General features: G+C 39.4%; 1 protein-coding gene across 1 annotated transcript in view; it reads right to left on the minus strand.

Annotated features, from left to right (window-relative positions):
* Window positions 1-2,214: 2,214 nt before the first annotated feature.
* LOC135967809 (uncharacterized) overlaps window positions 2,215-25,865 on the minus strand; it is a 29,938-nt gene continuing 6,287 nt past the window's right edge. Inside the window, exons 2-4 of the mRNA XM_065532192.1 lie at window positions 15,430-16,806; window positions 2,755-2,838; window positions 2,215-2,579 (exon numbers count right to left, since the gene is read on the minus strand). Of these exons, the coding sequence (XP_065388264.1) occupies window positions 2,215-2,579; window positions 2,755-2,838; window positions 15,430-16,806 (1,826 nt within the window). The remainder of the gene's footprint in view (window positions 2,580-2,754; window positions 2,839-15,429; window positions 16,807-25,865) is intronic.

Genomic DNA, 25,865 nt, shown 5'->3' on the forward strand with positions numbered 1-25,865 from the left:
CTGGTCTGGAACTCCTGAGCTCAAGGGATCCACCCTCCTTGGCATCCTAAAGTGCTGGCATTACAGGCGTGAGCAACCACACTTGCCAGATTTAAACATATTATGATTGGTAGTTGGTTAGAAGAGTTATCAGCAGTAGAAAGGAGTGGCTGAGTCAAGATGAAGGGTTGTGGAGACGAAGGTTTTATTGTGCAGAAGAAGCCTCCAGGTAGCAGGCTTCAGAGGAAATAGACTGTAAATGTTTCTTATCAGACTTAATGTTTGTGGTAATGTTAATGCTGGAGGTATATAATGAGGCATGTCTAATCCCCTCCCACAATACCAGAACTAGATTTTCTGATTAACTCTGAAATGTTCTTGGCTGAGAGGAGTTCATTCAGATCGTTGGGGGGGGGGTCTTATAATTTCATATTTGGTTTACATTTGCCAAGTTTTTCACCAAAACTAAAAGTTGCTAAGAGTTAGCATTGTTCCATGTAATTGAGACTACTTAAGAAACAGGTTTACATCCGAGGTGTTTTGGCAAAAGATAATATGGCAAATTTGGTGGGGGCAGGTTTGTTTAGAGGGTTACAGGATTGTTTTAAGCCAAAGGTTTGAGCAAGTTGTGCAAGGTTTGTAAAACATTTAATATTATAAAAGAAATTCTGTGTGTGTGCATATTGGCTAATGTTAAAAAAGTATTCAGATTTTTCATAAATTGAACATTAAAATAAAAGCACAGCATGGTTTTCTTGGAGTGTTGATCTGCTCTTTAACAGAAAATTGTAAAGAGTTATAGGAAAGTTTAATGAGACTCTTACCTCATGGTCAAACATTAAAATTGGGTAGATTTGTCTGTAAAGCTATATTAAGAATTGAGTTTGACATGAATAGTATCCTGATGCAAAGGTGAAATGTGGCTCTCTCTCTAGAACAAGATTTTCATGTGATATTAAGTAATGAGGAAAAGTTTCTGTTTGCCTTTTGAATAAGCTATAAGAAAAATAAGGAAAAGAAAAGAAACAGATTGTTTAGAAAGCTAAGTTTTCCCTCTATTAATGAGTATAGGTTTTTGCCTCTAAAATGTTTTGAGTTATCATTTTGGCTAAATGGATGACTTATGGTAACCTAGAATTCTATTTTATAATATAAAATGATTTAAACCTTTGATATTTGACAAACTTTCCATAATCATATTATAAATTGTCTCTTTTTCTTACCTGATTCAACTTTTAGATATTAGTTCTCCTAAAGTCCAAAAATGACATATTTAATTTATATAATATATAAATCATACAGGAAGCATTGTCAAATATGAAATGGTGTTAGAATTTTTGTGCTATATTTGTAAAAATGTTATTACTATACATTCCAAAGTTATGGGAAACTTAATGTAATATTTCTTAGTGTACATTATACATAATTATAATTGTTCTGTAAAATTCTTGTATGGAACAGAAGTAATAAAAATTTCTATTTAATTTTGGCTTATTAATAGTGGCTATCCTAAAACTTTTTGCTGTCCACAATTGTTGTGACTTAGTAATTATGCTTTTAGTTGACTCCTAACTCTCCCCATGGAACTCTGGCTGCCAGATTTTAGGGAACAAAAGGGACATTGGAGTGGCTGGCTGCACTCCTGGTTGTGGGTAGTGGTCTAGTTGTGGGGACTGGGGTGGTTTTCACGTTGCAGGAGGCTCTTGGGTCTTCTGGCAGGAGTCTTTGAATGTGGCTTGGACTCCAGCCCAGGCCCTCTGGTTGTCTTAGGCGAGCAATGATTTTCCTTATCTTCCGTGGGTGGTCCACGGTGACCCTCACCAGCACTCCTGGACATGCTCTTCAGGCTTGCAGTCACCCCAGACGGCCTCTGAGACACTCTCTCATCTTCATATGCTCTTGTGGGTTACCATTTCCACTTCAAAGACCCGGTACCAGATTGCCCTTGTTTTTGTCGCGGTGCCTGCCATTCCCAAAAAAGTTGTGCTGAGAAGCACGAGCGTCTGGGAGGCCCAGGATAAAGGGAGGCAATGAGCTCAAGGGCCCGGCTATCTGTCAGTGACACCCGCCTAAGGGTTATCAGGGATGATTCCATCACCCAGAGACCCCTCATCAACTCACCAGACTGTATTCCCATCCCCGTGGGACCCAATTCCTGCGCACAGCCTCTTTCAGCGAGGGAATCCGAAGAGCGGTTTCCAGCGCCCACCTCACATTCTTGAAACTCCTCCCCCTTTAGCAGGACCCGGCCACGGAGATGGCCGGAGGAGGCCCTATGGTCAAGACTTTTAGGGTCCCGCAGTGGTTGTCGCAGGCAGCCTTTTCCCCGAGACCAGGCTGGCTCGGCCTGTCCCATTTTCCGCTGCTTAGGCAGGCTGACAGCCCTGACAGTTCAGCTCGCGAGGCTGCCTCGCGAATGCGCATGCGCCAGTCTCTGGGCCCCATGTGCGTGTAGTGAGGGAAGGCTCGCGTCACAGTGACTGCCACTGCTGCCTGGCGACAAGTATCCGTGGCTTGGCGGAGGAGACGTTTGTGCACGTGCGTCCGCGTTGGACTCTCTCTTGTCGTCTTTGAAGGATCCACGTGATAGTCCCACAATCCTAGCAGACGGCAGTGGCGAGTCAGCCTGAAGAAATCTCAAGCAGAGCTTCAGAAATAACAGCGCGAAATCCCTGAGGATCCTAAAGGACCTGCAGGAGGCATCGGACCTGCCTAGACCATGTGGGGGTGAGTCTTCTTGAGGGTTTCCCCCTGTCATTTCTAGGTACAGCCCACCTGTTTTCTGGGGCTGCTGTCCCTGGTAGGGCTTCGTGGCAAAGCAGTACCGCGCAGTCTCAGAAGCTGCTGGGCTGTGTGTTGCTATGGGAATGTTGCAAGTGATGTATGTTTCCGTGCGTATGTGGCCGTGTGTGTGTGTGTGTGTGTGTGTCTGTGTGTGTGTCTGTGTGTAAGTGATGTCTCCTGAAAGCAATGTGGGTCTCATACTGCATCGCTTTCGTTTTCGACTCGCCCTACCTTCTGGATCGCCTGTCTGTGTGGCTCTGCTTGGGCTGCGTCGCGTCGTGTCCTTTGTTTTTCTGTGGTTCCTGAATCCGCCCTAATTGGGGGACTGCTTAAAAACCCTGAGACCAACTTCCCCGGTTATTATTATTATTTTTTAACAGTTATAGGATTGTTTTCTATTTAATCAATTTCTTATCTTTGTAACTTTCTTCTTACTTTGAGGTTTTCAAATTAACTTCTTGAGATAACTGCAGATAAGTGAGTTTCAGGCTTTCTTCTTTTCTTTATCACGCATTTGTAGTGTAAGTCTACTTCAAAAACGTCTGACTTCATATTACACACATTGGTATAATATATTTGTATTGTCATTAAATTTAAAATATTTTTATTTCCAGTGTGCCTCTTTTCTTCGACATATATTTTATTTTAAAAAGTTTTCTTAATTCCCAAACTTGAAATATTTTTATTCTGGTTATCTATTTGTTTTAATTTTTAACTTAATTCTACATGATCAGAACACATTATCTTTATAAATTCAATCCTTGGAAGTGTTTGAAACTTGATAGATGACCCTACATGAGCTTAATTTTGTAAATGTTTTATGTTAATGATCCTGTCTTGCGATGTGCTTGTTTTCATATAAGGGCAAGCTGCAGGCCTGGACTTCTCTAGCTGTTTGCCACCCACTGTCCAACACAGGAGGGCAGGCAAGTGTCCAGTCCCATTTCCTGGCCAGCTCTCACTGCCAAAATACCAGAGGGAGCAGAGGCCCTAAATCGTAGGTCACAGATCAATTTTTTTTACATCATCTTAACTAATCCATTCAATCTTGGTTCCCAGGCCTCTATCAGAAACAGAAGCTGCCACTCCCTGGCACGCACACCGCCTGGTGCTGCTCAGAGGCTGTGAGCAGTGCCCCTGACCAATGAAACCAGGTCTCTGGAACAGAGGCCAGGGGCCTGCACCCTTGTCACCCGCTCCTGACTCTGTGGGTGGGGGAAGACCAGGCAGTGTCTTTTCTACTCAGAATGCCACTTTAATTTCCAAGGATGAGGGACCTGCAGCCAGGGGACCCGGGGTCCTGAGGCTGCAGCCTCACCCAGGAACTGAACCTTTCCCTGTTCCTCTGATTTCTCCCTGCTACTGGCCAAGGAAACAGATTACTTAAGTCATGCCATGGGGACCTAAGACAAGTGAGAATTCCCCTCACCAGGGCAGGGCCAGGGTTTGTGGGCCTTCATTGTGTACAATTTGAGGGCCCCCTTTAAGACAAAGAGTAGAAAACAGCTTAACTTTGAAAATATTACAAAAACATAGGGCGATGGGGCACCAGGTGCTTGGCGGACTCCACAAGACTATTTTAGGATGGTGGTCGTGGTTTTCACTTGTTTAACTTTATTTCACTTTGGTTGTTATTTCACTTTTTGTTGTAGGTGCAGGAAAATTCTTAATGAATTCAATTTTTAAAAAATTATAACACTGCAGGGAGGGGGATTTCTCTGTGGTTAGAGTCTTAGGATGGGGTGAGTGAGGGGCTCTGTCACTATTCCTTGGTCATGCTGGCCCCTCAGCAGCAGGACAGCCCGTGGTGAGCCTGACGCAGTGGGATGACTGGGTGAGGCCTGGAGCTGTGGCTTGCTGCCCACCATGCTGAGGTACAAGTGCTCAGGTTTGGATTCAGTCCACCCTCTCTGATTTGCAAAATAGACCTTTCCTGGGAAAATGAGCTCCAGCCCGCCAGCCACACAATGTGAATTCTGTGTCCCCTATCCTTCTAGTTGTCCCTTTCATGGTGACTATATGGTGGCCTGTCTGGGGCCATCCAGCCTCATCTATGAGGACTCTGGGGAGGGAGGAAAAGGGGGCCCACCCCATCCCAACCTGCAGTGAGGCTGGAGAGTGTGTGTCTGAAGATCTGAAAGTGTGACAGGGCAGGGCTGGGGATCAGGGGGCTGGGGCTGGTGACACAGTGGGGGTGAGTACCTAGGTGCTTCTTTCTGGGATACAGAAGGAGCCCTAGTGTATGTGATGTGATGGACAGGGCTGAAATCTGCCCCCTCCATGCCCCATCAATGTGGTTTCTCCTCCTGGGTAATGTAGGAGCACTCAGCACACTAGGTGCTCCCCTCCCTCTGGACAAAGACTCCCTAATGTGAGACCAGCTGCCCTTCATGGGGCTCCTTGGGGGTGAGTGGGTGGCTCCTACTAGGAAGCTTTGACCATGTGCGCCATGCCAGCGGGAGCACAGCACACAAGCAGCAGTCCTGCAAGAGCAGGATATGTGAGGAGCTGACTCAAAAAGGCTCCTGGGGCCTCCCCACAGCCCAGGCCAGCCCTGACCCACTGCCTATAGGAGCTGAGAGCCCGTGACTAGAAGGCCATGGACGACCAATCCTATCTGTATGTTTACAGAAATGCATGAGCACATTTTACTAACAAAATACTTGCCAAATCTTAAGCAAAAAATTAAAAAGCCTTTTATGTGGCCATTACATTTTCGGTCGGGCCAGATTATGATTTGAGGCATCTTCTGGTGATGGCTTTTACTCATATTCCTTCTGACAGAAGCCACAGCAAGGAGCACTGGGCAGAGCTCCAAAGCCAGTCTGTGCCAGGAGGGGTCCCACAGGAAATCCCAAATGCCACATGGAGTGACACATGTGTGCAAACACGAACACACATACTGATGCATGCCCACACTAACACACACACAGAACCATGTGCACACACTAACATACACACAGTACCACATGCACACACTAACATACACACGGTGCCACATGCACACACTAACACACAGAACCGTGTGCACACACTTATATACACTGATGCATGCCCACACTAACACACACATAGAACTGTGTGCACTCACTAACATACACTGACATGCATGCCAATACTAAAACACACACAGACCTGCACACATAGTAATACACACTGATGCGCTCAGCCTGTGTTCAGCTGTCAGTCCCCCAGCTCTCTGAGCCCCTCAGCTGTTCTTGTTGCTGGGGACAGGGTGTGCAGTCCTGGGTACTCTGACCTGGCCCTGCTCCCTAGGATGCCATCCAGGGCAGGCAGCCAGCCTGGGGCAGGACAGAGGGAAGCCTGTCCAGGAACAACCTGCATCCTGGGGTCTCTTCCAAGGGGTAGTGGAGGACAGGGCATCTGAGGGGGACTCCCTAGAAAGACCACCTGGGGGCCTCCTCTTCTGGTTGTGATGGAAATTCCCCTGGAGGCTGTCATACTAGTGAGCAAGGAGGTGGGCCTCAGGCACTGAAGCGGAGCCCCACAGCCCCACAGCACCCCTCAGCAGAGGGCCCCAGCAGCCAGATATCCTCTGAAGTCAGTAGGGAGGAGGGACCGTATCTCCTGAAAGACAGGAATGAAGAGGGAACTGGACAAGCTTGGTGGTGAATTTTTGGTGCCCCTGTGCTGGTAACAAATCCCACGCAGCTCACCTCTCTGTACAGGGGTCATTGGCAACCAAAGGGTACATATGCTTGACAAAGAACAGTGTCCTGATGTGTGGATTTATTCATAAAAAGGTGCATTGATTTTTGTTAAGTAACAAGCAGTTATTTCTTTATTTAATGAGTCACTTTTATCTTTTAAAGTAAGATTGCAGGAACTCCAGACAGTGTGGGGAAGCCCAAGGTGCCTGTGTAATGGGTGGTCTCTGCCCAGAAGCCCAGCCGAGCCCAGCATCAGCCATGAGATGCTGCATAGCACCATGGGGGGTAGAAGGGCTATAGAGGGTGTGGCAACCACCATAAGCCCTCAGGAAATACTGTTATTCTCGGAGCTTCCTGTAGACACTGTGCAGGGTATCACACACTTGCATGCACACATGATGTGTATTTTATTCTCAAGCCCTCCCCACATGATTAGATTTTTCCCTGAGGTTGGAATTGTGCCACCAAATTGAAATAAGTGGTTCCCATCACTGATGTCCTCAGGGTTGTGGAGGTGGACATCCTGGACAAAGTGAGGCCCTCGAAGACCACATCAAGGCCAGCGAGCTCCTGCTGGTGACAGACATTCACTGGTGATAGAGCTGCATACTGTTGGGGCTCCTCCTGCCAGGGCCTGGGTCACTCCCTCCTGCTGGCCCCTGGAGGCCAGTGGTCCCAAGAAGGTGCCCAACAGGTCAACACACTCTGCTCCATGACCAACCCAGCACTTGTGATTGATCCAATTCTGAACTCCAGGTTCAATGGTCCCTCAGAGCCAGGGAGGGAGGCCGGGCTGGGCCAAGCCAGGAGGGCCAGTGCCCTTGCATGTTTTAATTGGCCACAGCCAGCATGAGTGCCTACATCTATGGGCTGTGATATGATTTGGCTCTATGTCCCCACCCAAATCTCATATTGAATTGTAATCCCCAGAACTCCATGTGTCAAGGGCAGGACCTGGTGGGATGTGATCAGATAATGGGTGTACTTTCCCCCATGCTGTTTTCATGATAGTGAGTGAGTTTTCTTGAGATCTGATGGTTTTATAAGTGTTTCACAGTTCCTCCTACACACACTCACTCTCTCCCACCTGCTGCCATGTAAGACACGCCTGCTTCCCCTTCTGCCATGAGTGTAAGTCTCCCGAGGCCTCCCCAGCCATGTAGAACTGTGACTCAATTAAAACTATTTTCCTTATCAATTTCCCAGTCTCCAGTAGTTCTTTACAGCACTGTGAAAATGGACTAATACAGATTATTTCAAAGATAATAAGGCAAGGGCTTTCAAGGATGGTGTCCTGCCAAGTTAGAGAGAGGAGCCAAGCACATCAGAAGCCATGACAGCCTGTGTCCAGGATGGCTCTGGACTGGGTTATGGTGGGACTAAGGGGAGAAATATATTAGATTTGTCTCCAATTAAAATTTGTGGTCAGCTTGGGGATAGAAGCTCATAATGAAGGAATGTGGTGCAGGGGATGGGAATGTCAACACTTGGAGGGGCCACTGGTTACAGAGGTTCCGTTGGCCGGGAACATGGTCTCAAGTGCACCTAATCCAAGATGTGGAGGTGAGAGACACTTTGGGGTCAACAAGGCCAGGCTTCTGTTATGAGTGGGAAACTGAGGCCAGCTGGGAAGTTACCTATCCAAAGTCATTCAGCAGCCCTAGGACTAGCGCTTAGCCTCTGACCCTGTGTTTCACCTACATTAACATACGTGGGTATGTGATTCCAACAAAAGCACCCAGACAGAAGCATGCCCACGAGTAAGTCTCTGCCAAACACAGCTGCTCAGGAAGGGAGATGCATCACAGGGGGATGGCTAGGTGGCTGGGAAGTGGGGACCAGCCTGGGCTGCTGCTGCAGGAACAGGAACCTCCAGGTGGGCATTCTGTATGGGCCCAGCTGCTGGCAGTGACATGTGAGGACAGAGCCAAGCTGCCCCCCTCCAGAGCCTCTCTCTTTTGGGTTCTTGGTAATACCCAAATGCCTATTAAGAGACTACTTTAAAGGAGACCCATTTAAAATCATCATCATCATCTTCATCATCATTATTATGAATCAATTCCATTTAATCTCAAATAACTCTATTTCTGTCTATGAATCTCCTTTTATAGATGAGAAAACTGAGGCAAAAGCAGTTGAAATGATTTTCCAAAGGTCCTACACAGAGTGACTGGCAGAACTGGAATCCAACCCAGGAGTCCACACTCTCCCCAAATGCACTGCTCAGCCTCCTCTGAGAGATGGAAAATGGGATAAAATTGGAAGATGGATGCAGGAGTCCTGCAGCTTACCAAAAAGGGAGAGCAAAAAAAACTGAGAAAGAGTACAGACATACTCAGCCCAAGTAATGAGGATTAACCCACACCAGGACATAGCACCATAATGTGTCATAACACTGAGGAAAAGAGATGCATTCAGAAGCTTCCAGTGAGGAAAACAAAGCAGACCATATACACAGGACCAGGAATAAAAATGGCTTTACACGTAACAGCAACCAGAATATTGATGACAATGAACCAACACCTTCAAAATCCTGAGGATTAAGAATTTCCAATCTAGGCACCAGTGTTCAAACACACCATCAGTAGTGTTTGTTGCACACAGACAATTTCAAAGATAAAAATGTTTCAAAATTTAACTCCCATGAACCATTTCTCAGAAAGCTACAAGAGGATGTGCTCTAGGAAATAAAGGACATGGACAAAAGGAAAAACCAGGACAAGAAATGCAAACCCAAGCAAGGCCCAAGAATCCCCTGGTTGATGGCAAAAGCAAGTCCCAAGACAGCCACTGACTGCCCTGTGGCCTACAGGTAGGTTGACAGTCCTGATTCCTGCCTGTTTCTCAGTGGAATGATTAATAGCTGTCCGTCTCACTCCCCAGCGTGTTCTGGTTAGCATAAGAACTAGAGAGCAACCAGAACACAGTGAAGAAAACACAAAAATGCATCCAAGAGAAATAAGCCAATGAAAGAAACAGAACCCAGTAGCCCATTTTCAGAGAAATTTTGTCTCTTTACAATAGGTAGAACTTAATGAGTGGCAGCTGCCTAGAAATTGTTGCAAATAAAATAACAAAACATTTGTTAATGCAGGCAAAAAAAGGTTACTTAAGAGAAAATGAAACCACAGTTCTGCACATGGCTGGGGTGTGAACATTATTTACGCATTCATAACAGTAGAAACCCTGTTGTGAAGTAACTAGACTGCCAAGTTTGTGTGTTAAGAGGGTTACAACTCTATTTTGCAACAGCACAAATGCAATAGAAAAGCTTTAAATGTAAGGCACTACATATGTTTACATAAGATATAATTATGTACTTTTAAAATCTGAAGTTAAATACAGATAAAAATCTGCAACAACTGAAAATGGCTGATTGTGAGGCAGAAATCAGTGAGTTGGTGAGAAGTGAGAGGTTGCCTGTTGTCCTGTGTCTATAGCAAGCTTGCAGTTCAAATGTTGCTTCCAGAAATGCTGCAAGGGTCCTTGGAGAGGACATGAACCCAAGAATCTGTCAGAGAGGTGAGGGATGATTACAGACAAGTGCTGGGACGTGCCATCTAGCGGCTAGGACTGGGAAGAGGCAGAAAAGTTTGCAACCTTGAGAACTTGAAGATATTGGGGGAGAGAGACCAATGGTGGAGGTGGGGAGCAGGGGAGGGCCTCTCGGGGCTGATCAGCATGGGGAGCTACCTTGTGTTAGATGGCGTCATCTGAGTCAAGCTGAACAAGGTCACAGGAACAATCAGGTTGGGGGTGGTGATGAGTGCACTGGAACTGGAGGGTTTCAGTTGCCAGAGCCTTCCAAGCAGCTACATGCAGCTGGTTAAGTCCCGAGCCCAGGGAAGAAACCAGTGGACCCAGCCTGTAGGGTGCAGTGTTGGTTCAATGCCTGGAGTCAACCCTGTGATCTGGTCTTAGGGGTGTTTGAGAGGCAAGCAGGGCCTGACGGAGTGAGAGCTGGGGGCCTGGGAGGTGCCACACTTATACCATAACAGAGTTCTCAGGGACCTTAGGTTTCCAGAGCCAGGCAACCCAGGTTCAAATCCTAACTGGTCAATTTCCTGGCTGTGTGACCTTGGGCAAGTTGCTTAACCTCCCTGTGCCTACCTCCAGCATGGGGCTGCTATTTGATGAGGTAACATACATGGAGCAGAAAGAACTGTGCCCAGTTCAGATGCAGGACAAGTCAAAGGCATGGTTGCCCCCTCATCATCCTGCCTTACATGAGAACCTGAGACTTTGAGGCAGGATTCTATGGGTGAGCAATTGTGTCCTGGGGGACTCCTGAGCCCTGTGACATGGGCACACCATGATGTGGGGACTTGGCTGAGAATGACTGGTCAAGGGTTGCCAGTGGTTGTGGGCCTGGGCCTGGGAGGCAGCCATGTGCACAGGCCAGGTGGACCCCCAGTTAGTGGACTGACGGTCCTCATCCCCAGACACTGAGCATGGCTCCCCATGAGGGGTGGACATGGGCTGGGGGCACAACTTCCCCACTGGAAAGAAACTCTTAGCAGAGCCAAGACCAGGTGGGCAAAAGTCCTGAGACACCAAGCAGCTCTTCCTGCACCCATCAGCAGTGAACAACAGTAGAGGGCCCCACCCGAAGCTTCTTTCACCCACAGGAAAGTCCAGCAACAACTGCTGGGCTACACCCAGCTCTAATGTGGGCTTTGCTGTGAGGTTCTCCCTCTCTTCTTTTGATACTTTTAGGCCACATTTTATATTTTAATGTTTGTTTTTAATGGATATCTTCATGGCCCACTGTAGCTCATAAGACAGTGAAAAATAATATAATCAATGTGGTATTACTTGCTCTAAAAATTATTTTCTGTGCACTTCTAAATTTCATAAAAATTATTTTTATAATCCCTGACCAATTCATATAAAGAATACTTCATGAAGCAAAAATATTATAAGAAACAAAACAATTATGATTCTAGCATGAGTGGCAGGCAAATAAAGACAGAATTTGCATGGGGAGATTCTGAATCATGAGCCATAATATTTTACAAAAATAAGTTCAATACAAATCAGAGAATACAGATTTGTTTTCAGAATCTGTGAAGTTGCTAGTTGTACTAGTCCACTTTTACATTGCTATAAAATACTACCTGAGATTGAGTAATTTATAAAGAAAAGAGGTTTAATTGACTCATAGTTCCGCAGGCTGTACAGAACACGTGGCTGGGGAGGCCTCAGGAAACTTACAATCATGGCAGACGGCAAACGGGAAGGAGGCACAACTTACATGGCCAGAGGAGGAAAAAGAGAAAGACAAGGTGAGAGTGCCACACTCTTTTTAAAAAGATCTCATGAGAACTCACTCACTATCATGAGAACAGCAAGGTGAATGTAGGTCCCCATGATTCAATCACCTCCCTCCAGGTCTCTCCTCCAACACTTGGGATTACAATTCGACATGAGGTTTCGGTGGGGACACATGGCCAAATCACACTATTAGTTTTCTAGTAAATTACCAACCCTACAAAAATTGTTTTCTTTCAATATTCTTTTCTTTTCAAAATAGGTACACACACACGCACACGAACCCAATTACTTGCCTCATAATTCCCTTACATCTAAAGGTTATCTTTAGAGTAAGGGCTTTGTACATTTAACTGTATGTAAATCAAAACTAAAAATCTGTATATGTTATATGTTTGTAGGGAAAGAGGACACATGTTCAAATAAAAATACAGGACAAAATTTTGTTAATAGTCATTCAGGACTCAAAAATATATAGATTTTATTTGAACTCCTACAAGTTTTCATTGTGATCATAATAATCATGTAATCCTTAAAAATTTAGTTGTACATTTTAAAAATAAGAAGTATAATTAGATTATTTGTAACACAAAGGGTACATGCTTGAGATAATAGCTATCTCCTTTACTCTAATGAGATCACTACACATGTAATGACTGTATCAAAATATTCCATATATGCTCATAAACATATACATCTACATACTCACAAAAATTAAACATAACTTTAAATAACTTTAAATAAAAATAAAATACAATCTATGGGAGCAAAGTTCTTTAAGTTATGTGTAAAGTCACTGGCAACAGGGATTACTGGATATGTCATTTCACTATGTTACCAAATAATATATTGTTACCATATTTTATATCCTTGAGTAAGAGGACAATTTAATGTTGGTGGCAAGATAACACTTCATTACATGCATTATAGTCTTAATACATTAAACACAATTTGAATTTAAAACAAATTAGGCTCACACATAATCTCAAAAAAAAGTGTTACAACACTAACTTCATTTTATTACATAAAACTGCAAATGGTAAAACTGTTTACTACAAACATTTAAAATGTTTCCTTTTCATTAAAATGCAGATGAATATTACTCTAAACATCCACTTCATGCATCTCTTACCAGGCTTAACCAAAAAGAACTTCTCCATTTATATTTTCATCAGAGATCTTGCATTTCACTGTCCTCACTCATCCATGGAATAATTTATGAATGATGCCCATCTAATACAAAAAAAAAAAAAACCCTCATAGCTCTGATGCAGCAACAGTTGTTGACTCAGTGCTATTACATGAACAACAGGTATCAAGGAAAAGCATGAAGGTATTTAAAAGTTGAATTGGATCAACATTTGCTTTTCAAAAATTCTAAAATTCAATGGAGAATTCTACAGTTCGATGGAAAAAGGTACACTTTGAATGTAAATACACCTCTTCAACATTAATCTCCTTTTAAAATTACATAAAAACAATTTATGTAATAATTTTAGCTTTGTTTTCTTTTCTATATTCAACACTGATTCTGTCAAATGCCTAAATGCAGACATTTTGTCTGTCTGATTTCATCTAAGCTGTGGTTTTTAAACAAATGTGTTTCCACTAACGAACACTTTCTACCTCTGTTTCAGATTTTAGAAACACTTATTTTTAAACCAAATTTTAATTTTTGTGTCCAAAATAAGTTTTAAGGGCATCTGTTCTTTCATACGAAATAGGTTAGGCTGCCTATTTCTTACTCAGCTCACAGAATGGTTCTGCTTATGAAATTCTGCATGCTGCCTTTTAGTGAGTGAAGAGTTTGGGGTTGAACTTGTAAAGTCATCTTTCCCTCAAAGAAATGAAATAAAGCAAAGCAAAGTCAGTGAAAGACAGTCTATATAGTTTCAGGAGTAAATCTATATGTGGCTTTGTCCAGCACTTAGATGGATATAAATGCATCAACTTGTTTTTAAAAAATGCACAATTTGCTTCCCCAAAACGTTGTTGTCTTTTCAAGTTATTGACAAACATACATTTGATATGCTCTTATATGTTATAGTTATGTAACATATGAACTCAAGACTTTTTATTCTTTGTAATTAAATTCTGTTTTAAAACATCACAAAACAGGAAACAGCATTCACATTAGATTTACTATATAAAGATACGGTTCAAATAGGACTACTGAGTTCGTTGAACACTAAAACTATGAAATAATTACTTTTTATATTAAAAAGACCATGGATATAACTTATGAAAATTCAAATGCAGGACAGTAATTTTTCTTTACTTTTTTAACCTAGCTGAATTTATGAAAGACTATTGCAGGTGTTTAACAAGAAAGAAAAGCTGTTTTATCTAATACTGTAAGTAGTTGTCATATTCTGGAAAATTTAATAGTTTTAGAGTTAATATATCTCCACTCCTTGGTTAGGCAATAAAACAGCCTTTCACCATTGTGGAATGATGCCCTGGCTTAAAGTTTTAAAGTCTAAAGTTTAGCTCCACATCATGCTGCTTTTAAGAATTCTATGTGGAATTTGGTATTACAGAAACTGATTAGTTTGTCAGTTTGCAGATAGATTTAGCACAGTACTCTGGATAGACTGAGATGTTCTTTCACAATAGATGATCTGTAATACTGTAAGATGCTGATCTTTAGAATTGTTTAATCAGTTTTATTTTTGTACAGTATTAGTGACCTAAGTTATTTTGCTGTCCCGTTTTTATAAATCAAATGAAGTTATAAAAGAGGATTCTGACAGTAGGTATTTTGTACATATGTATATATGTTGTCCCAACAAAAATAATAAATGACAAAGAAAAAAATGTTCTTCCACATTCAATATATTTATAGTGTTTCTCTTGAATACAAATTTTCTGATGTTTAATAAAGTTTTCGAAGCGTCTTCCGGGTTTTCCTCTGGCATAAAATATGTGTACAAAAATATCTGTGATCAAAGTGAGGTGATTACACCGTCTTTACAGTTTTAATATTTATCTTCAGAATCAACACTCTTGTTCACTTTAAAGGCTTATGTTTTCTAAAAAGTCTTAATTACATGTATAATGCTTTAATTAAGTATGAAGTATTTAAAGTTGAGTAGAATTTATACAGAAATGTTTTGCCACATTCTTTGTGTTTTTACAATATTTCTGAACTATAATTGCTTTCATATAGTATAAGCTATGAGCACTGACTAAATATAATACCCCTTTCTTTGTATTGGTAGGGGCACTCTCCAGTATCAATGCTCCTATGTACAGTGTACAGTAATATGTGACAAACATTTAAAGGCTTTGTAACATTCTTCACATTTTTAGGGTTTCTCTCCATTATGATTTATATTTAGAAGCGTTTGAGTTCTGGATAAAACTCTGTCACATTTTTCAGGTTTCTAGACTTTCTCTCAAGTATGAAGTATCTTATGATTAGAAAGGCTTGAACAAGATGTAAAGGCTTTGCCACATTCTTCACATTTGTAAGATATCCTTCCAGTATGAATTCTCTTATGCTTTAGAAGGCTGGAGGCCCAGTTAAAGATTTTGTCACATTCTTTACATTTGTAGGGTCTCTCTCCAGTATGAATTCTCTTATGATCAGTAACAGATGAGTGACACTTAAAGGCTTTCCCACATTCTTCACATTTGTAGGGTTTCTCTACAGTATGAATTTTCTTATGTTCATTGAGGTTTGAAGAGTATTTAAAGGCTTTGCCACATTCATCACAAGTACAGGGTTTCTCTTCAGTGTGACTCCTCTTATGTCTAGTAAGGCATGACAACCACTTAAAGGCTTTGCCACACTCTTCACATTTGTGGGGTTTCTCTCCAGTATGAACTTTCTTATGTCCATTAAGGACTGAGGCCTGTTTAAAGGCTTTGCCACACCCTTTACAAATGTAAAGTTTCTCTCCAGTATGAATTCTCTTATGTCTAGTAAGGATTGAGAACCATTTAAAGGCTTTGCCACAATCCTCACATTTGTAGGGTTTCTCTCCAGTATGAATTATCTTATGTTTTGTCAGGTCTGAGGTGGACTTAAATGCTTTGCTACATTCATCACATTTGTAGGGTTTCCCTCCACAATGAATTCTCTTATGTTTACTAAGGGTTGAGCGATACTTAAAGGCTTTCCCACATTCTCCACATTTGTAGGCTTTCTCTCCAGTATGAGTTTTCTTATGTGCATTAAGGTTTGAGGAGTATTTAAAGGCTTTGCCACATTCATCACAATTATAGGGTTTCTCTCCAGTATGAGTCCTCATATGTCTAGTAAGGCATGAGACCCACATAAAGGCTTTGCCACATTCTTCACATTTGTAGGGTTTCTCTCCAGTATGAATTTTCTTATGTCCACTAAGGTATGAGGCCTCTTTAAAGGCTTTGCCACATTCTTTACAAATGTAAGGTTTCTCTCCAGTATGAATTCTCTTATGGCTACTAAAAGCTGAGAACCATTTAAAGGCTTTGCCACAATCCTCACATTTGTAGGGCTTCTCTCCAGTATGAATTCTCTTATGTTTTGTCAGGACTGAGATGCACTTAAAGGCTTTGTCACACTCGTCACATTTGTAGGGTGTCTCTCCAGTATGAATTCTCTTGTGTATAATAAGGTTTGCAGACTGTAAAAAGCCTTTGCCACATTCATCACATTTGTGGGGTTTCTCTCCAGTATGAATTCTCTCATGTTTAACAAGGTTTGAGGGCCAGTTAAAGGCTTTGCCATATTCTTCACATTTGTAGGGACTCTCTCTAGTGTGGATTCTCTGATGTTGAGTTAGGAGTGAGAACATGTGAAAAAATTTGCCACATGCTTTACATCTGAAAGGTTTCTCTCCAGTATGTCTTATCTTATGTCTATTTAAATCCGACAATTTACTAAAGACTTTCACACATTTATTACATTGAAATATTTTACTATGTGTAGTTGACAAAGATTGGTTAAGTCTGTTATAACATCCTTTCTGCACCTTACTTACACTTCTACAGCCTTTCCTACATTGTAAATTCCCATGTCCACATATTCTGTATCTTCTCAGTAGTGCTTCTCGCAATGAATATTTTGGGCCTTTCTCTGGCCAAAGCTCTTTGGTGTATTGAGAATACATAGCTGCAAAACATAAAAATAATAAATTACCCCAAAACTAGACTTTGATAAATATACTATATAACTCTAACATATAAAATTGTATCAAGTACGTTAGCAAGATGGCAAAACAAAATACCATAGGCCCTAATAGCTTCATAGACATATATATGTAACAACAACATACTGACTAAAATGCCTATTTGGGAACTCTATAAATGAGTTAAGTGTTTCCAGGCCCCCAGCTGAGGACAATGCAAAAAGCCACATAAAAGGGGAAGGAGTTTGTTACATTTACCCAAGGCACCCTTTCCTCCTTTGCAATACAGCATGGTGCCTTTAGGAGTAAACTGCCAACTCCTGGCCACTTCCTCAAAAGAGAAAGATGATTTTCACAAACGTATGCTTACTTCTGGCTTAGATGTTTCAAAAGATGGGTTTTGGTCTCCTGTGAAACAGGCTACTGAAAAGAATGGTGGGATAAACCTGAAAGACAGCTTGGGTATGCTGTGATCAGTGGTAAATGATTGTTACAGCAACAGAGAGACTGCACTACTACAGACGGTTCAAATGTGTAGGAAATGATTACAGCCTTTTAAGAAGAAACACGGAATTTAACTGAAAAATAATCACACCATTCCAGACATATCCTAACCACAGATTTGAGAGGCTCTCAGAATGTCTAGCACAGACAATAGGTTTCAGACTGTCAGGATGAAACCACATTATAAAGATTGTGACATGTAGCTTTTTTTTATTGTTAAAAAAAAAATCAACCAAGGAATACAATGTGTACAAAATATCAGGATAACGTGGTCCAATAAAAAAAATTAAAAATTACAGAAAGCAACCATAAAACATAGAGATGTATAAAATAATTTTAAAAATTCAAAATAAACTGAATAATGCTCAAAAATCAGGGAAATGAGATTATCAACAAAAGTTAAAATAGCAAAGAAACAAATTGTGGAGGTGAAAATTACAAGAAGAAATAATGACTGGGAAATTCTCAAATTTAAGAAAAAGGGATGTAAAAAATCAAGCTCAACAAACTCCAACTAGAGTACACACAAAGAAATTCATAACAAGACACATATACAAGAGAAGATTTTAAAAGTCAGACAAGCTGAGACTATTGAGAGCAAGTGAAAAGTGATGTGTCATTTGTAAGTGTGCTCCTATGACCATTGAATTTATCCATGAAAACCTTGCAGACCAGAAGGGAATTGTGACATATGGTCAAACTGCTGACAAAAAAGCTTTCAAGCAATGCTAACATAACTTTCAAAACTTTTCTACCAAATGAAAAATATAATAACCTTCCTATAAAACCAAATGCTGCAAAGTATATCAGCACTATACTTGCCTCATAAGAACTAATGAAAGGAATCACTTTCATTTAAAAAAATGATGCTAGAAAACAACACATAATTACATAAAAACATATAATTATCTAGAAAGTATGTGCACGTACACAAAAATAAAATTCTGTAGCATTAGCATAATGATGTTGTAAACCGTTTTAATTATTCTCTAAAATTTTAAAGATAAAAGCATAAAAATAATCATAAATATCTGTCAGTGTGTATTTAACATAAGATAAAATTGATATCTGTAACATAAAGTTGAGGACAAATATAATAAGGAAAAATTTTTGCACACAACTCAAGTTATGTTTTTACCAGATTAAAATATTCTGTTGTATCTTTGAGTTTTATATAATCACCAAGGGGTCCACAGAGAAAATGCCTATATAAATACACAAAAGAAAATAATAAAGCAGTGAAAGCATATCAACATGAATATCAAAAAGACACAAAGGAAAACAGAAAGAGAGAAGAAAAAGCTAAAGAAACCAAAACAATAAAATGGCAATAGTAAGTACTTCCTTTTCATAAATCTGTTGAAATAGTAATTAAATAAAGTTCCAAATCAAAAGGCATACACCAAATGAAAAGGTTTATGAAAATTATTTAGAGGCCTGGCATGATGGCTCACACCTATAAACCCAGCACTTTGGGAAGCTGAGGCAGGCGGATCACGAGGTCAAGAGATTGATCCCATCCTGGCCAACATGGTGAAACCCCATCTCTATGAAAAATACAAAAATTAGCTGTGTGTGGTGGTGCGTGTCCTAGTCCCAGCTATTAGGGAGGCTGAGGCAGAAAAATTGCTTGAATCCGGAAGGCAGAACTTGCAGTGAGCCAACATCGTGCCACTGTACTCCAGCTTGGTGACAGAGTGAGACTCCATCTCAAAATAATAATAATAATAATAATAATAATAATAATAATAATAATAATTCAGAAGCCAAAACCAATTTTGTTTGTCTACAAGAGTCACTTTATATCTAATGGTGAAAAGTGACTAAAACTGGCAGGATGGAAGTAGTTATCCTCTGTAAATATAGACCAAATGAGATCAGGAGAGGTCAAGATTATATTACATGAAATATACCTTAAGTCAAAAATTATCATATTTTATAAAATATACTTTAGGTTAAAAGTCACAAGAGACAAAAAAGGACATTAAACAATAAGAAAGGGGTTCATTCACTGGGAACCTATGACAAATGTATGTATACATGTATTCGTGTACAGGGGGTTGGGTGTGTGTCTGTCTCACATGGTTACATATAAAGCAAATATTAACAGAATTGAAGCAATAGATAGGTAAAAGAATATTTCAATATCTCACTTTCAGTAATGAATAATAAAATATGAATTAAAATTGATAGGAGGGCAGAGGACTCCAGAGCAGATGAAGAAAAGTATGCCTTACGGAGTATAGAAATCATACCTCAATGACATCAGGTTACATGCCCTTCTCAACAGCTCATAAAAATTATCTTGAACAGAGCACTTGTTAGGCCACAAAAGAAGTCAAACGTTTTTTTTTAAATGAAATTTTACAGATGTATAACCAAAATGGACTGAAAGTGTAAGTCAATAACTGGAAGAAAAGTGAAAAATTCACAAATACACGGAAACACTCGCTTAAGCATTCTCTTCTTCAAAAGTTGGTATAATTAATATTGTGAAAATGCCCACACTGCCCAATGTGATCTACAGGTTCAATGCAATTCCTTCTAAAATTCTAATTTCATTTTTGCAGAAATAGAGACAGCAACCAAAAAGTCATATAGAATTTCAAGGCACAGTGAAGTGACCAACCATCTTTAAAAGCAGGAACTGTGTTGGCGGTATCACAGTTCTTGATTTCAAAAGACATTATAAAGCTATAGTAATTAAAACAGTTTAGTATGGGCATAAAGGTGAATGAATAACTAGACCAATAAAATATAATACAGCACAAATATAAACTGTCACATATACAGTCACATGAAGTGTTATTAATGAATGCCAATAGATGAGAGCAACCCAAAGTTCCCTCAGCAAATGAATGGATAAATATAATATAGAATATAAAAATAATAGGATATTACTCAGTTTTCAAAAAGTAGAAAATATTCTAACAGCTATAACAAAGATACATCTTGACAGCATTATGCAAAAGGAAATAAGACCACCACAAATAGACAGAGACTGTATTAATCCATTTATATGAGGTATCTAAAGGACTTAGACACAGAGAAAGCAGTAGTATTTGTAGAGGACCAGGCAGTGGGGGAAATTGGTAGCACTTTAACGTGTATTGCGATTTAGTTTTGCAAGACGAAAACATTCTAGAGATATGTTGCATAACAATATGAATATACTTGGCATGATTAACTGAATGCTTAAAAAATTTCAGATTGTAAATTTCAAGTTATGTGTTTTTGATAATTAAAAATAAATAATAATACCTAAAGGAGATACAGAGCTATGATGCTTTTTAAAAATTATCTTCAAATCACAGGTGTTTCTCCCACACAAAAATAATGTAAGTTGACTAATAGATATTGAAATTAAGATAATTTCTATGATTACTCATCTGAGCAGCATAAAACAACCACTGAAAACCAAACAACAGAATATAAAAGTCATAGACACTACAGGGGGAATATTTACACAAGCAAATAAACACAGAGATAATTATATTGGGAACAGACATATGGCTGACTCATATTTGACTTTTGCCCCACACTGTCTTAAAAGTGTAGAGCTGAATATTGCCTTACAAAATGACAATATAAAATGGCCGGACACAATGGCTCATGCCTATAATCCCAGCACTTTGGGAGGCCTAGATGGGAGGATCCCCTGAGGTCAGAAGTTCAAGACCAGCCTGGCCAAAGTGGTAAAACGCCATCTCTACTAAAAATATAAAAATTGGCCAGGTGTCGTGACTCATGCCTGTAATCCTAGCACTTTGGGAGGCCAAGGCAGGCTGATCATCTGAAGTCATGTGTTCGAGACCAACCTGACCAACCCTGTCTCTACAAAAAATACAAAATTAGCCAGGTGTGGTGGCAGGTGCCTGTAATCCCAGCTACACAGGAGGCTGAGGCAGGAGAATCACTTAAATCCGGGAGGCGGAGGTTGTGGTGAGCTGAGATCACACCATTGCATGCTAGACGGGGCAACAAGAGTGAAACTCCTTCTCAAAAAGAAAAAAAAAAAATTAGCCGGGCACAGTGGTGCACACCTGAAATACCAGCTCCTTGGGAAAATGAGGCAGGAGAATCACTTGAACCCAGGAGGCAGATTTTGCAGTGAGCTGAGATCACATCAAAGCACTGCAGCCTGGGTGACAGAGTGAGACTCCATCTCAAAAAAAATTATAAAATAAAAACTAAAAGAATTACCTGATGTCAAGAAGCATACTGTAAAACACAAAACACAGAAATACAAAATTTCAAAACAAAATTAAAACATGAAATTTGAAACTTATCAGATACCAGCAAGTAGAAAAATACATTCATGAAAAAACTCCTAGAAGGGTAACATAGGAAAAAAAAAAAAATACAAAGGTTATTTGAAGAAGAAAGGGGCCAAGAGTTTCTCGTATTTGAATGTGATGAAAATAAAAACACTATCAACCAAGAATACTTGATCTAGAAAGTTACTTCAAAAATAAGGGAAAAATAAAGACTTTCCAAAATAAACAAAATGTAAGGGTGTTCATCACTGCTAGTACACTCCCACAAGAAATGCAAAACTGCACCACAACTAGCAGCTCATGCCTATAATCCCAGAAATTTGGAAGGACAATATAGGAGGATTGCTTGAGGCCAGGAGTTCGTGACCAGTCTGGGCAACATAATGAGACCTTGCCTTTAAAAAATGCTAGAAAGAATCCACTATGTTGAAAATCAAAGTAATGCCACACAATATCATAAATCCATATTCAAAATATAAAGCTCTTCATTAAATGTAAATATATAAACAGATATAGAATTGTTTACTATCGTAATGATGGTGCATAAAACTAAAATTCTGCTATAGAATTTGAAAAAATATATAAATTTGTATAAATCTGTTACTAGATATACAATAAAAAATAACTTGTGAATTTAATAACAAACTAAAGGATGTAAAGAGCTACAGTTTTCATATTTGATTGAAGTTGTTATGAGATCAAAATACATTGTTATAACATTAAGATGTTTTATGTAATCTCCATTATTCAAGGTGCTCGCAAAGAAAATATTCATAGAAAGTATGCAAAATAAAATGAGAAAATAATCAAAACATGTCACTAAAAAACAACAGAACAAAAATGAAGGCAGTCAAACAGGAGATGAGGAAAAACCTATCTACAAGAAAAAGAGAAAACAGTAAGAACCAAAATAGTAGTAGTACATTCATTTCTTTAAGAAATTGTTTCAGGCCGGGCGCGGTGGCTCACGCCTGTAATCCCAGCACTTTGGGAGGCCGAGGCGGGTGGATCACAAGGTCAGGAGATCGAGACCACGGTGAAACCCCGTCTCTATTAAAATACAAAAAATTAGCCGGGTGCGGTTGTGGGCGCCTGTAGTCCCAGCTACTTGGGAGGCTGAGGCAGGAGAATGGCGTGAACCCGGGAGGCGGAGCTTGCAGTGAGCCGAGATCGCACCACTGCACTCCAGCCTGGGCTGGGCGACAGAGCGAGACTCCGTCTCAAAAAAAAAAAAAAAAGAAATTGTTTCAATAAAAACAGTGTAAACTACTTAAAGAAATACAATGGCTAAACAAACAATATTATAAAATACACAATCTACAAGAGACTCACTTTAAACAGTCAAACAGGCTGGAAGCAGAATTTTAAAAATCCATGCAAATAGTAACCATGAATGGGTCATGTGGTCATAATTATATTAGAGAAAACACACTTTAAGTCAAAAACCAGAACGAGAGGCAAAGACTGATATTATATAATGGTAAAATAAGTCTACTTACTAGGAATTTGTAACTGTTATAACTATCTATATGTATATGTAACTATAAAATCAGGCTCCCAAATATATGAAGCAAATATTGATAGATATGAAGAAAGAAATGTACAACAACATAGTAACTGCAGACACCAAGATCCCATTTTCAGTAATGAATAGAAAAACCAGAATAGAAAGTATAAAACTAAACACACTCTACAACATACTCTTGCTCAAGGGTCAAATAATTTAATTTTGTTAACATGTCAGTATAACCCACAGTGGTGAACAAATTCAAAATAATCTCTATCAAAATCCCAATGTTACATTGTTTTATAGAAATTTATTTTAAAATTTATTTTAAAATTTGATCAGAAAATATAACTAAAGGAGAGAAATGCTGATCAGGTAGAAGATAAACAAAAGCATTCTCTTTTCAGTACATTTCTTCCATATTCCATTTCTTTGTCTGATAGGAAAGCCTATTTCTTTACCTCTCAAAATACCCTGTCTTTGTGTGTGAAAAGCCTATGTTTCAAGTAGTGTCACCAAGGAGATAGTTTTATCAGGGAATAAAATAAACACCTTTTAGTGGTACTTCCCAAAACTTGACTTCTAATCTTGTATTGTCTACTCTGTATTCTTTATGACATAAATGTGTCTTCATTTTCTCTACTTTTCTGACTCTTCCTATAAGTGATTCTGAACATCAAAGGTATTTTTCTAAGTTCCTTCTTAAATTCTCTGAAATTTTAAAATCCATTCATTATTTTCTTACGTTTGAGTATTTCAATGATTGTTTTGCTAACATAAATTACTATGTTTCTTAAGTTTTATTTGCCCTTGTTAAACATAATTTAAATCTATAAAAACAAAAAGGAAAAGTAATAGTCCTCACCAGTTCGTACTGCCTCACTCTTGGCCTAATTTTGTCATTTATATTAGCCACGTCTGAAAAGATTTGTGTTTGCAACACTTTATAGATTTAAGTCCCGGGTCTGCCACTTGTTTTCTGTGATGATAGTGCCCATCACATATGGTTGCCTTACACATTAAAGTGATAAAACATGGCAAGAACAGAGTAGTCATTTACTACAATAGACTACTCTACTGTGTGAGGTTACTCCAATCATAGACAATAGTTTTAATTGAAGAGTCTCAACTTGTAAGGTAAATAAATAAATGAGAAATTAAAAAAAAGAAGATAAACAAAAGAAAACCTGGATAACATTACAGATTCTATTAGTCCATTTTACATTACTATGAATGAATACCTGAGATGGAGTAATTTATAAAGAGGTTTATTTGACTCATGGTTCTGCAGTCTATAAAAGAAGCATGGTGACAGCATCTGCTTTTGGTGAGGGTCTCAGTAACCTTAGAATCATGACAGAAGGCAAAGGAGGACCAAACATTTCACATGGTGAAAGAGGGAGCATGTGCAAGGCAGATGTGCCGAATGCCCTTAAACAACTAGCTCTCGTGGGAACTAAAAGAGTGAGAACTCACTCATCACCAAGGGGATGGTGCCAGTTCATTCATGAGGGATTCTCTCCCATGACCCGAACACCTCACACCAGACCCCACCTCTAACACTGGGGATCACATTTCAACCAAGATATGGAGAGGACAAACATCCAAACCTTACCATAGACCAATTAGACGTAACAGACATGTACGGAACTCTCCAGTCAAAAACAACAGAATACACCATATTCTTCATTCTGGTAAGACACATAACAAGTCTTATTAAACTTAGGAAGACCAAAATCATACAATGTATGTCTTCTGACCAAAATGGAATGAAACTACAAGAATGAAGCTACAAGAAGAAAAGCAATGTGCTACTGAAACAAAGACAGATAAATGATGCTGAAAACTGAATATCTACACTGAAAAACTTAAGTTGGATTCTTTCCTTGTACCATATACAAAAGAAGTTTTTAACAAAATAGCTAAACTTCAAAATATATAAATAATATAACTCTTAGAAGAAAAAACAGGGGTAAGATATGACATTGGTCTTGGTACTGATTTCTTGGATATGACATCAAATTCATGAGCAACACAGAACAGAAAAATTGAATTACATTATACTTCAAAATTTCTGCACATCGAAGGAAACATTTGGTGGAGTAACAATGTCACTTAAGAAATGGGTGAAAATATTTGCAAACCACATGTGATGGGAGTTAATATGTAGCATAAATAATTCTTAAAAATCAACAAAAGTTGAATAACTTGATTTAAAAATAGACAAAAGACTGAACTGACATTTCTCCAAAAATACATAAAAATGGCAAAAAGCATTTGAAAGGACGCTTAAAATTACTAATTTGTAGATAAATGCAACAAAATCACCTCACAACCATTAGACTGGCCATTACAACTTTAAAAAGAAATATCAAGTTTGTTGAGGATGTGAAGAAATTAAAACCCATGTGAAAAAAATGTAGCTAAAAAATATTATGAATACTCCTCAAAATATTAAAAAGGAAAGCATCCTATAATCCAGCAATCCCACTTCTGAATCTACATCCAAAATATTCAACACCTGACCTGGAAAACATTTGAATATCCATGTTTGTTGTATCATTATTCACAAAAACCAAAAGGCAGAAACAATCTTTATGTCCCTGGACAAACACATTTTTAAAAGTGCTGTATACACACAAGGGAATATTATTAAAGGATATCTTGTCACATTTCAAAATAAACTTTGAAAATATTCTGTCAACTGAAATAAGCCAGTAACAGAGTCATTATACTATCTGATTTCACTTATATG

Source organism: Macaca fascicularis, chromosome 16 (assembly GCF_037993035.2).
Source record: "Macaca fascicularis isolate 582-1 chromosome 16, T2T-MFA8v1.1".
Classification (NCBI taxonomy): Eukaryota; Metazoa; Chordata; class Mammalia; order Primates; family Cercopithecidae; genus Macaca; species Macaca fascicularis.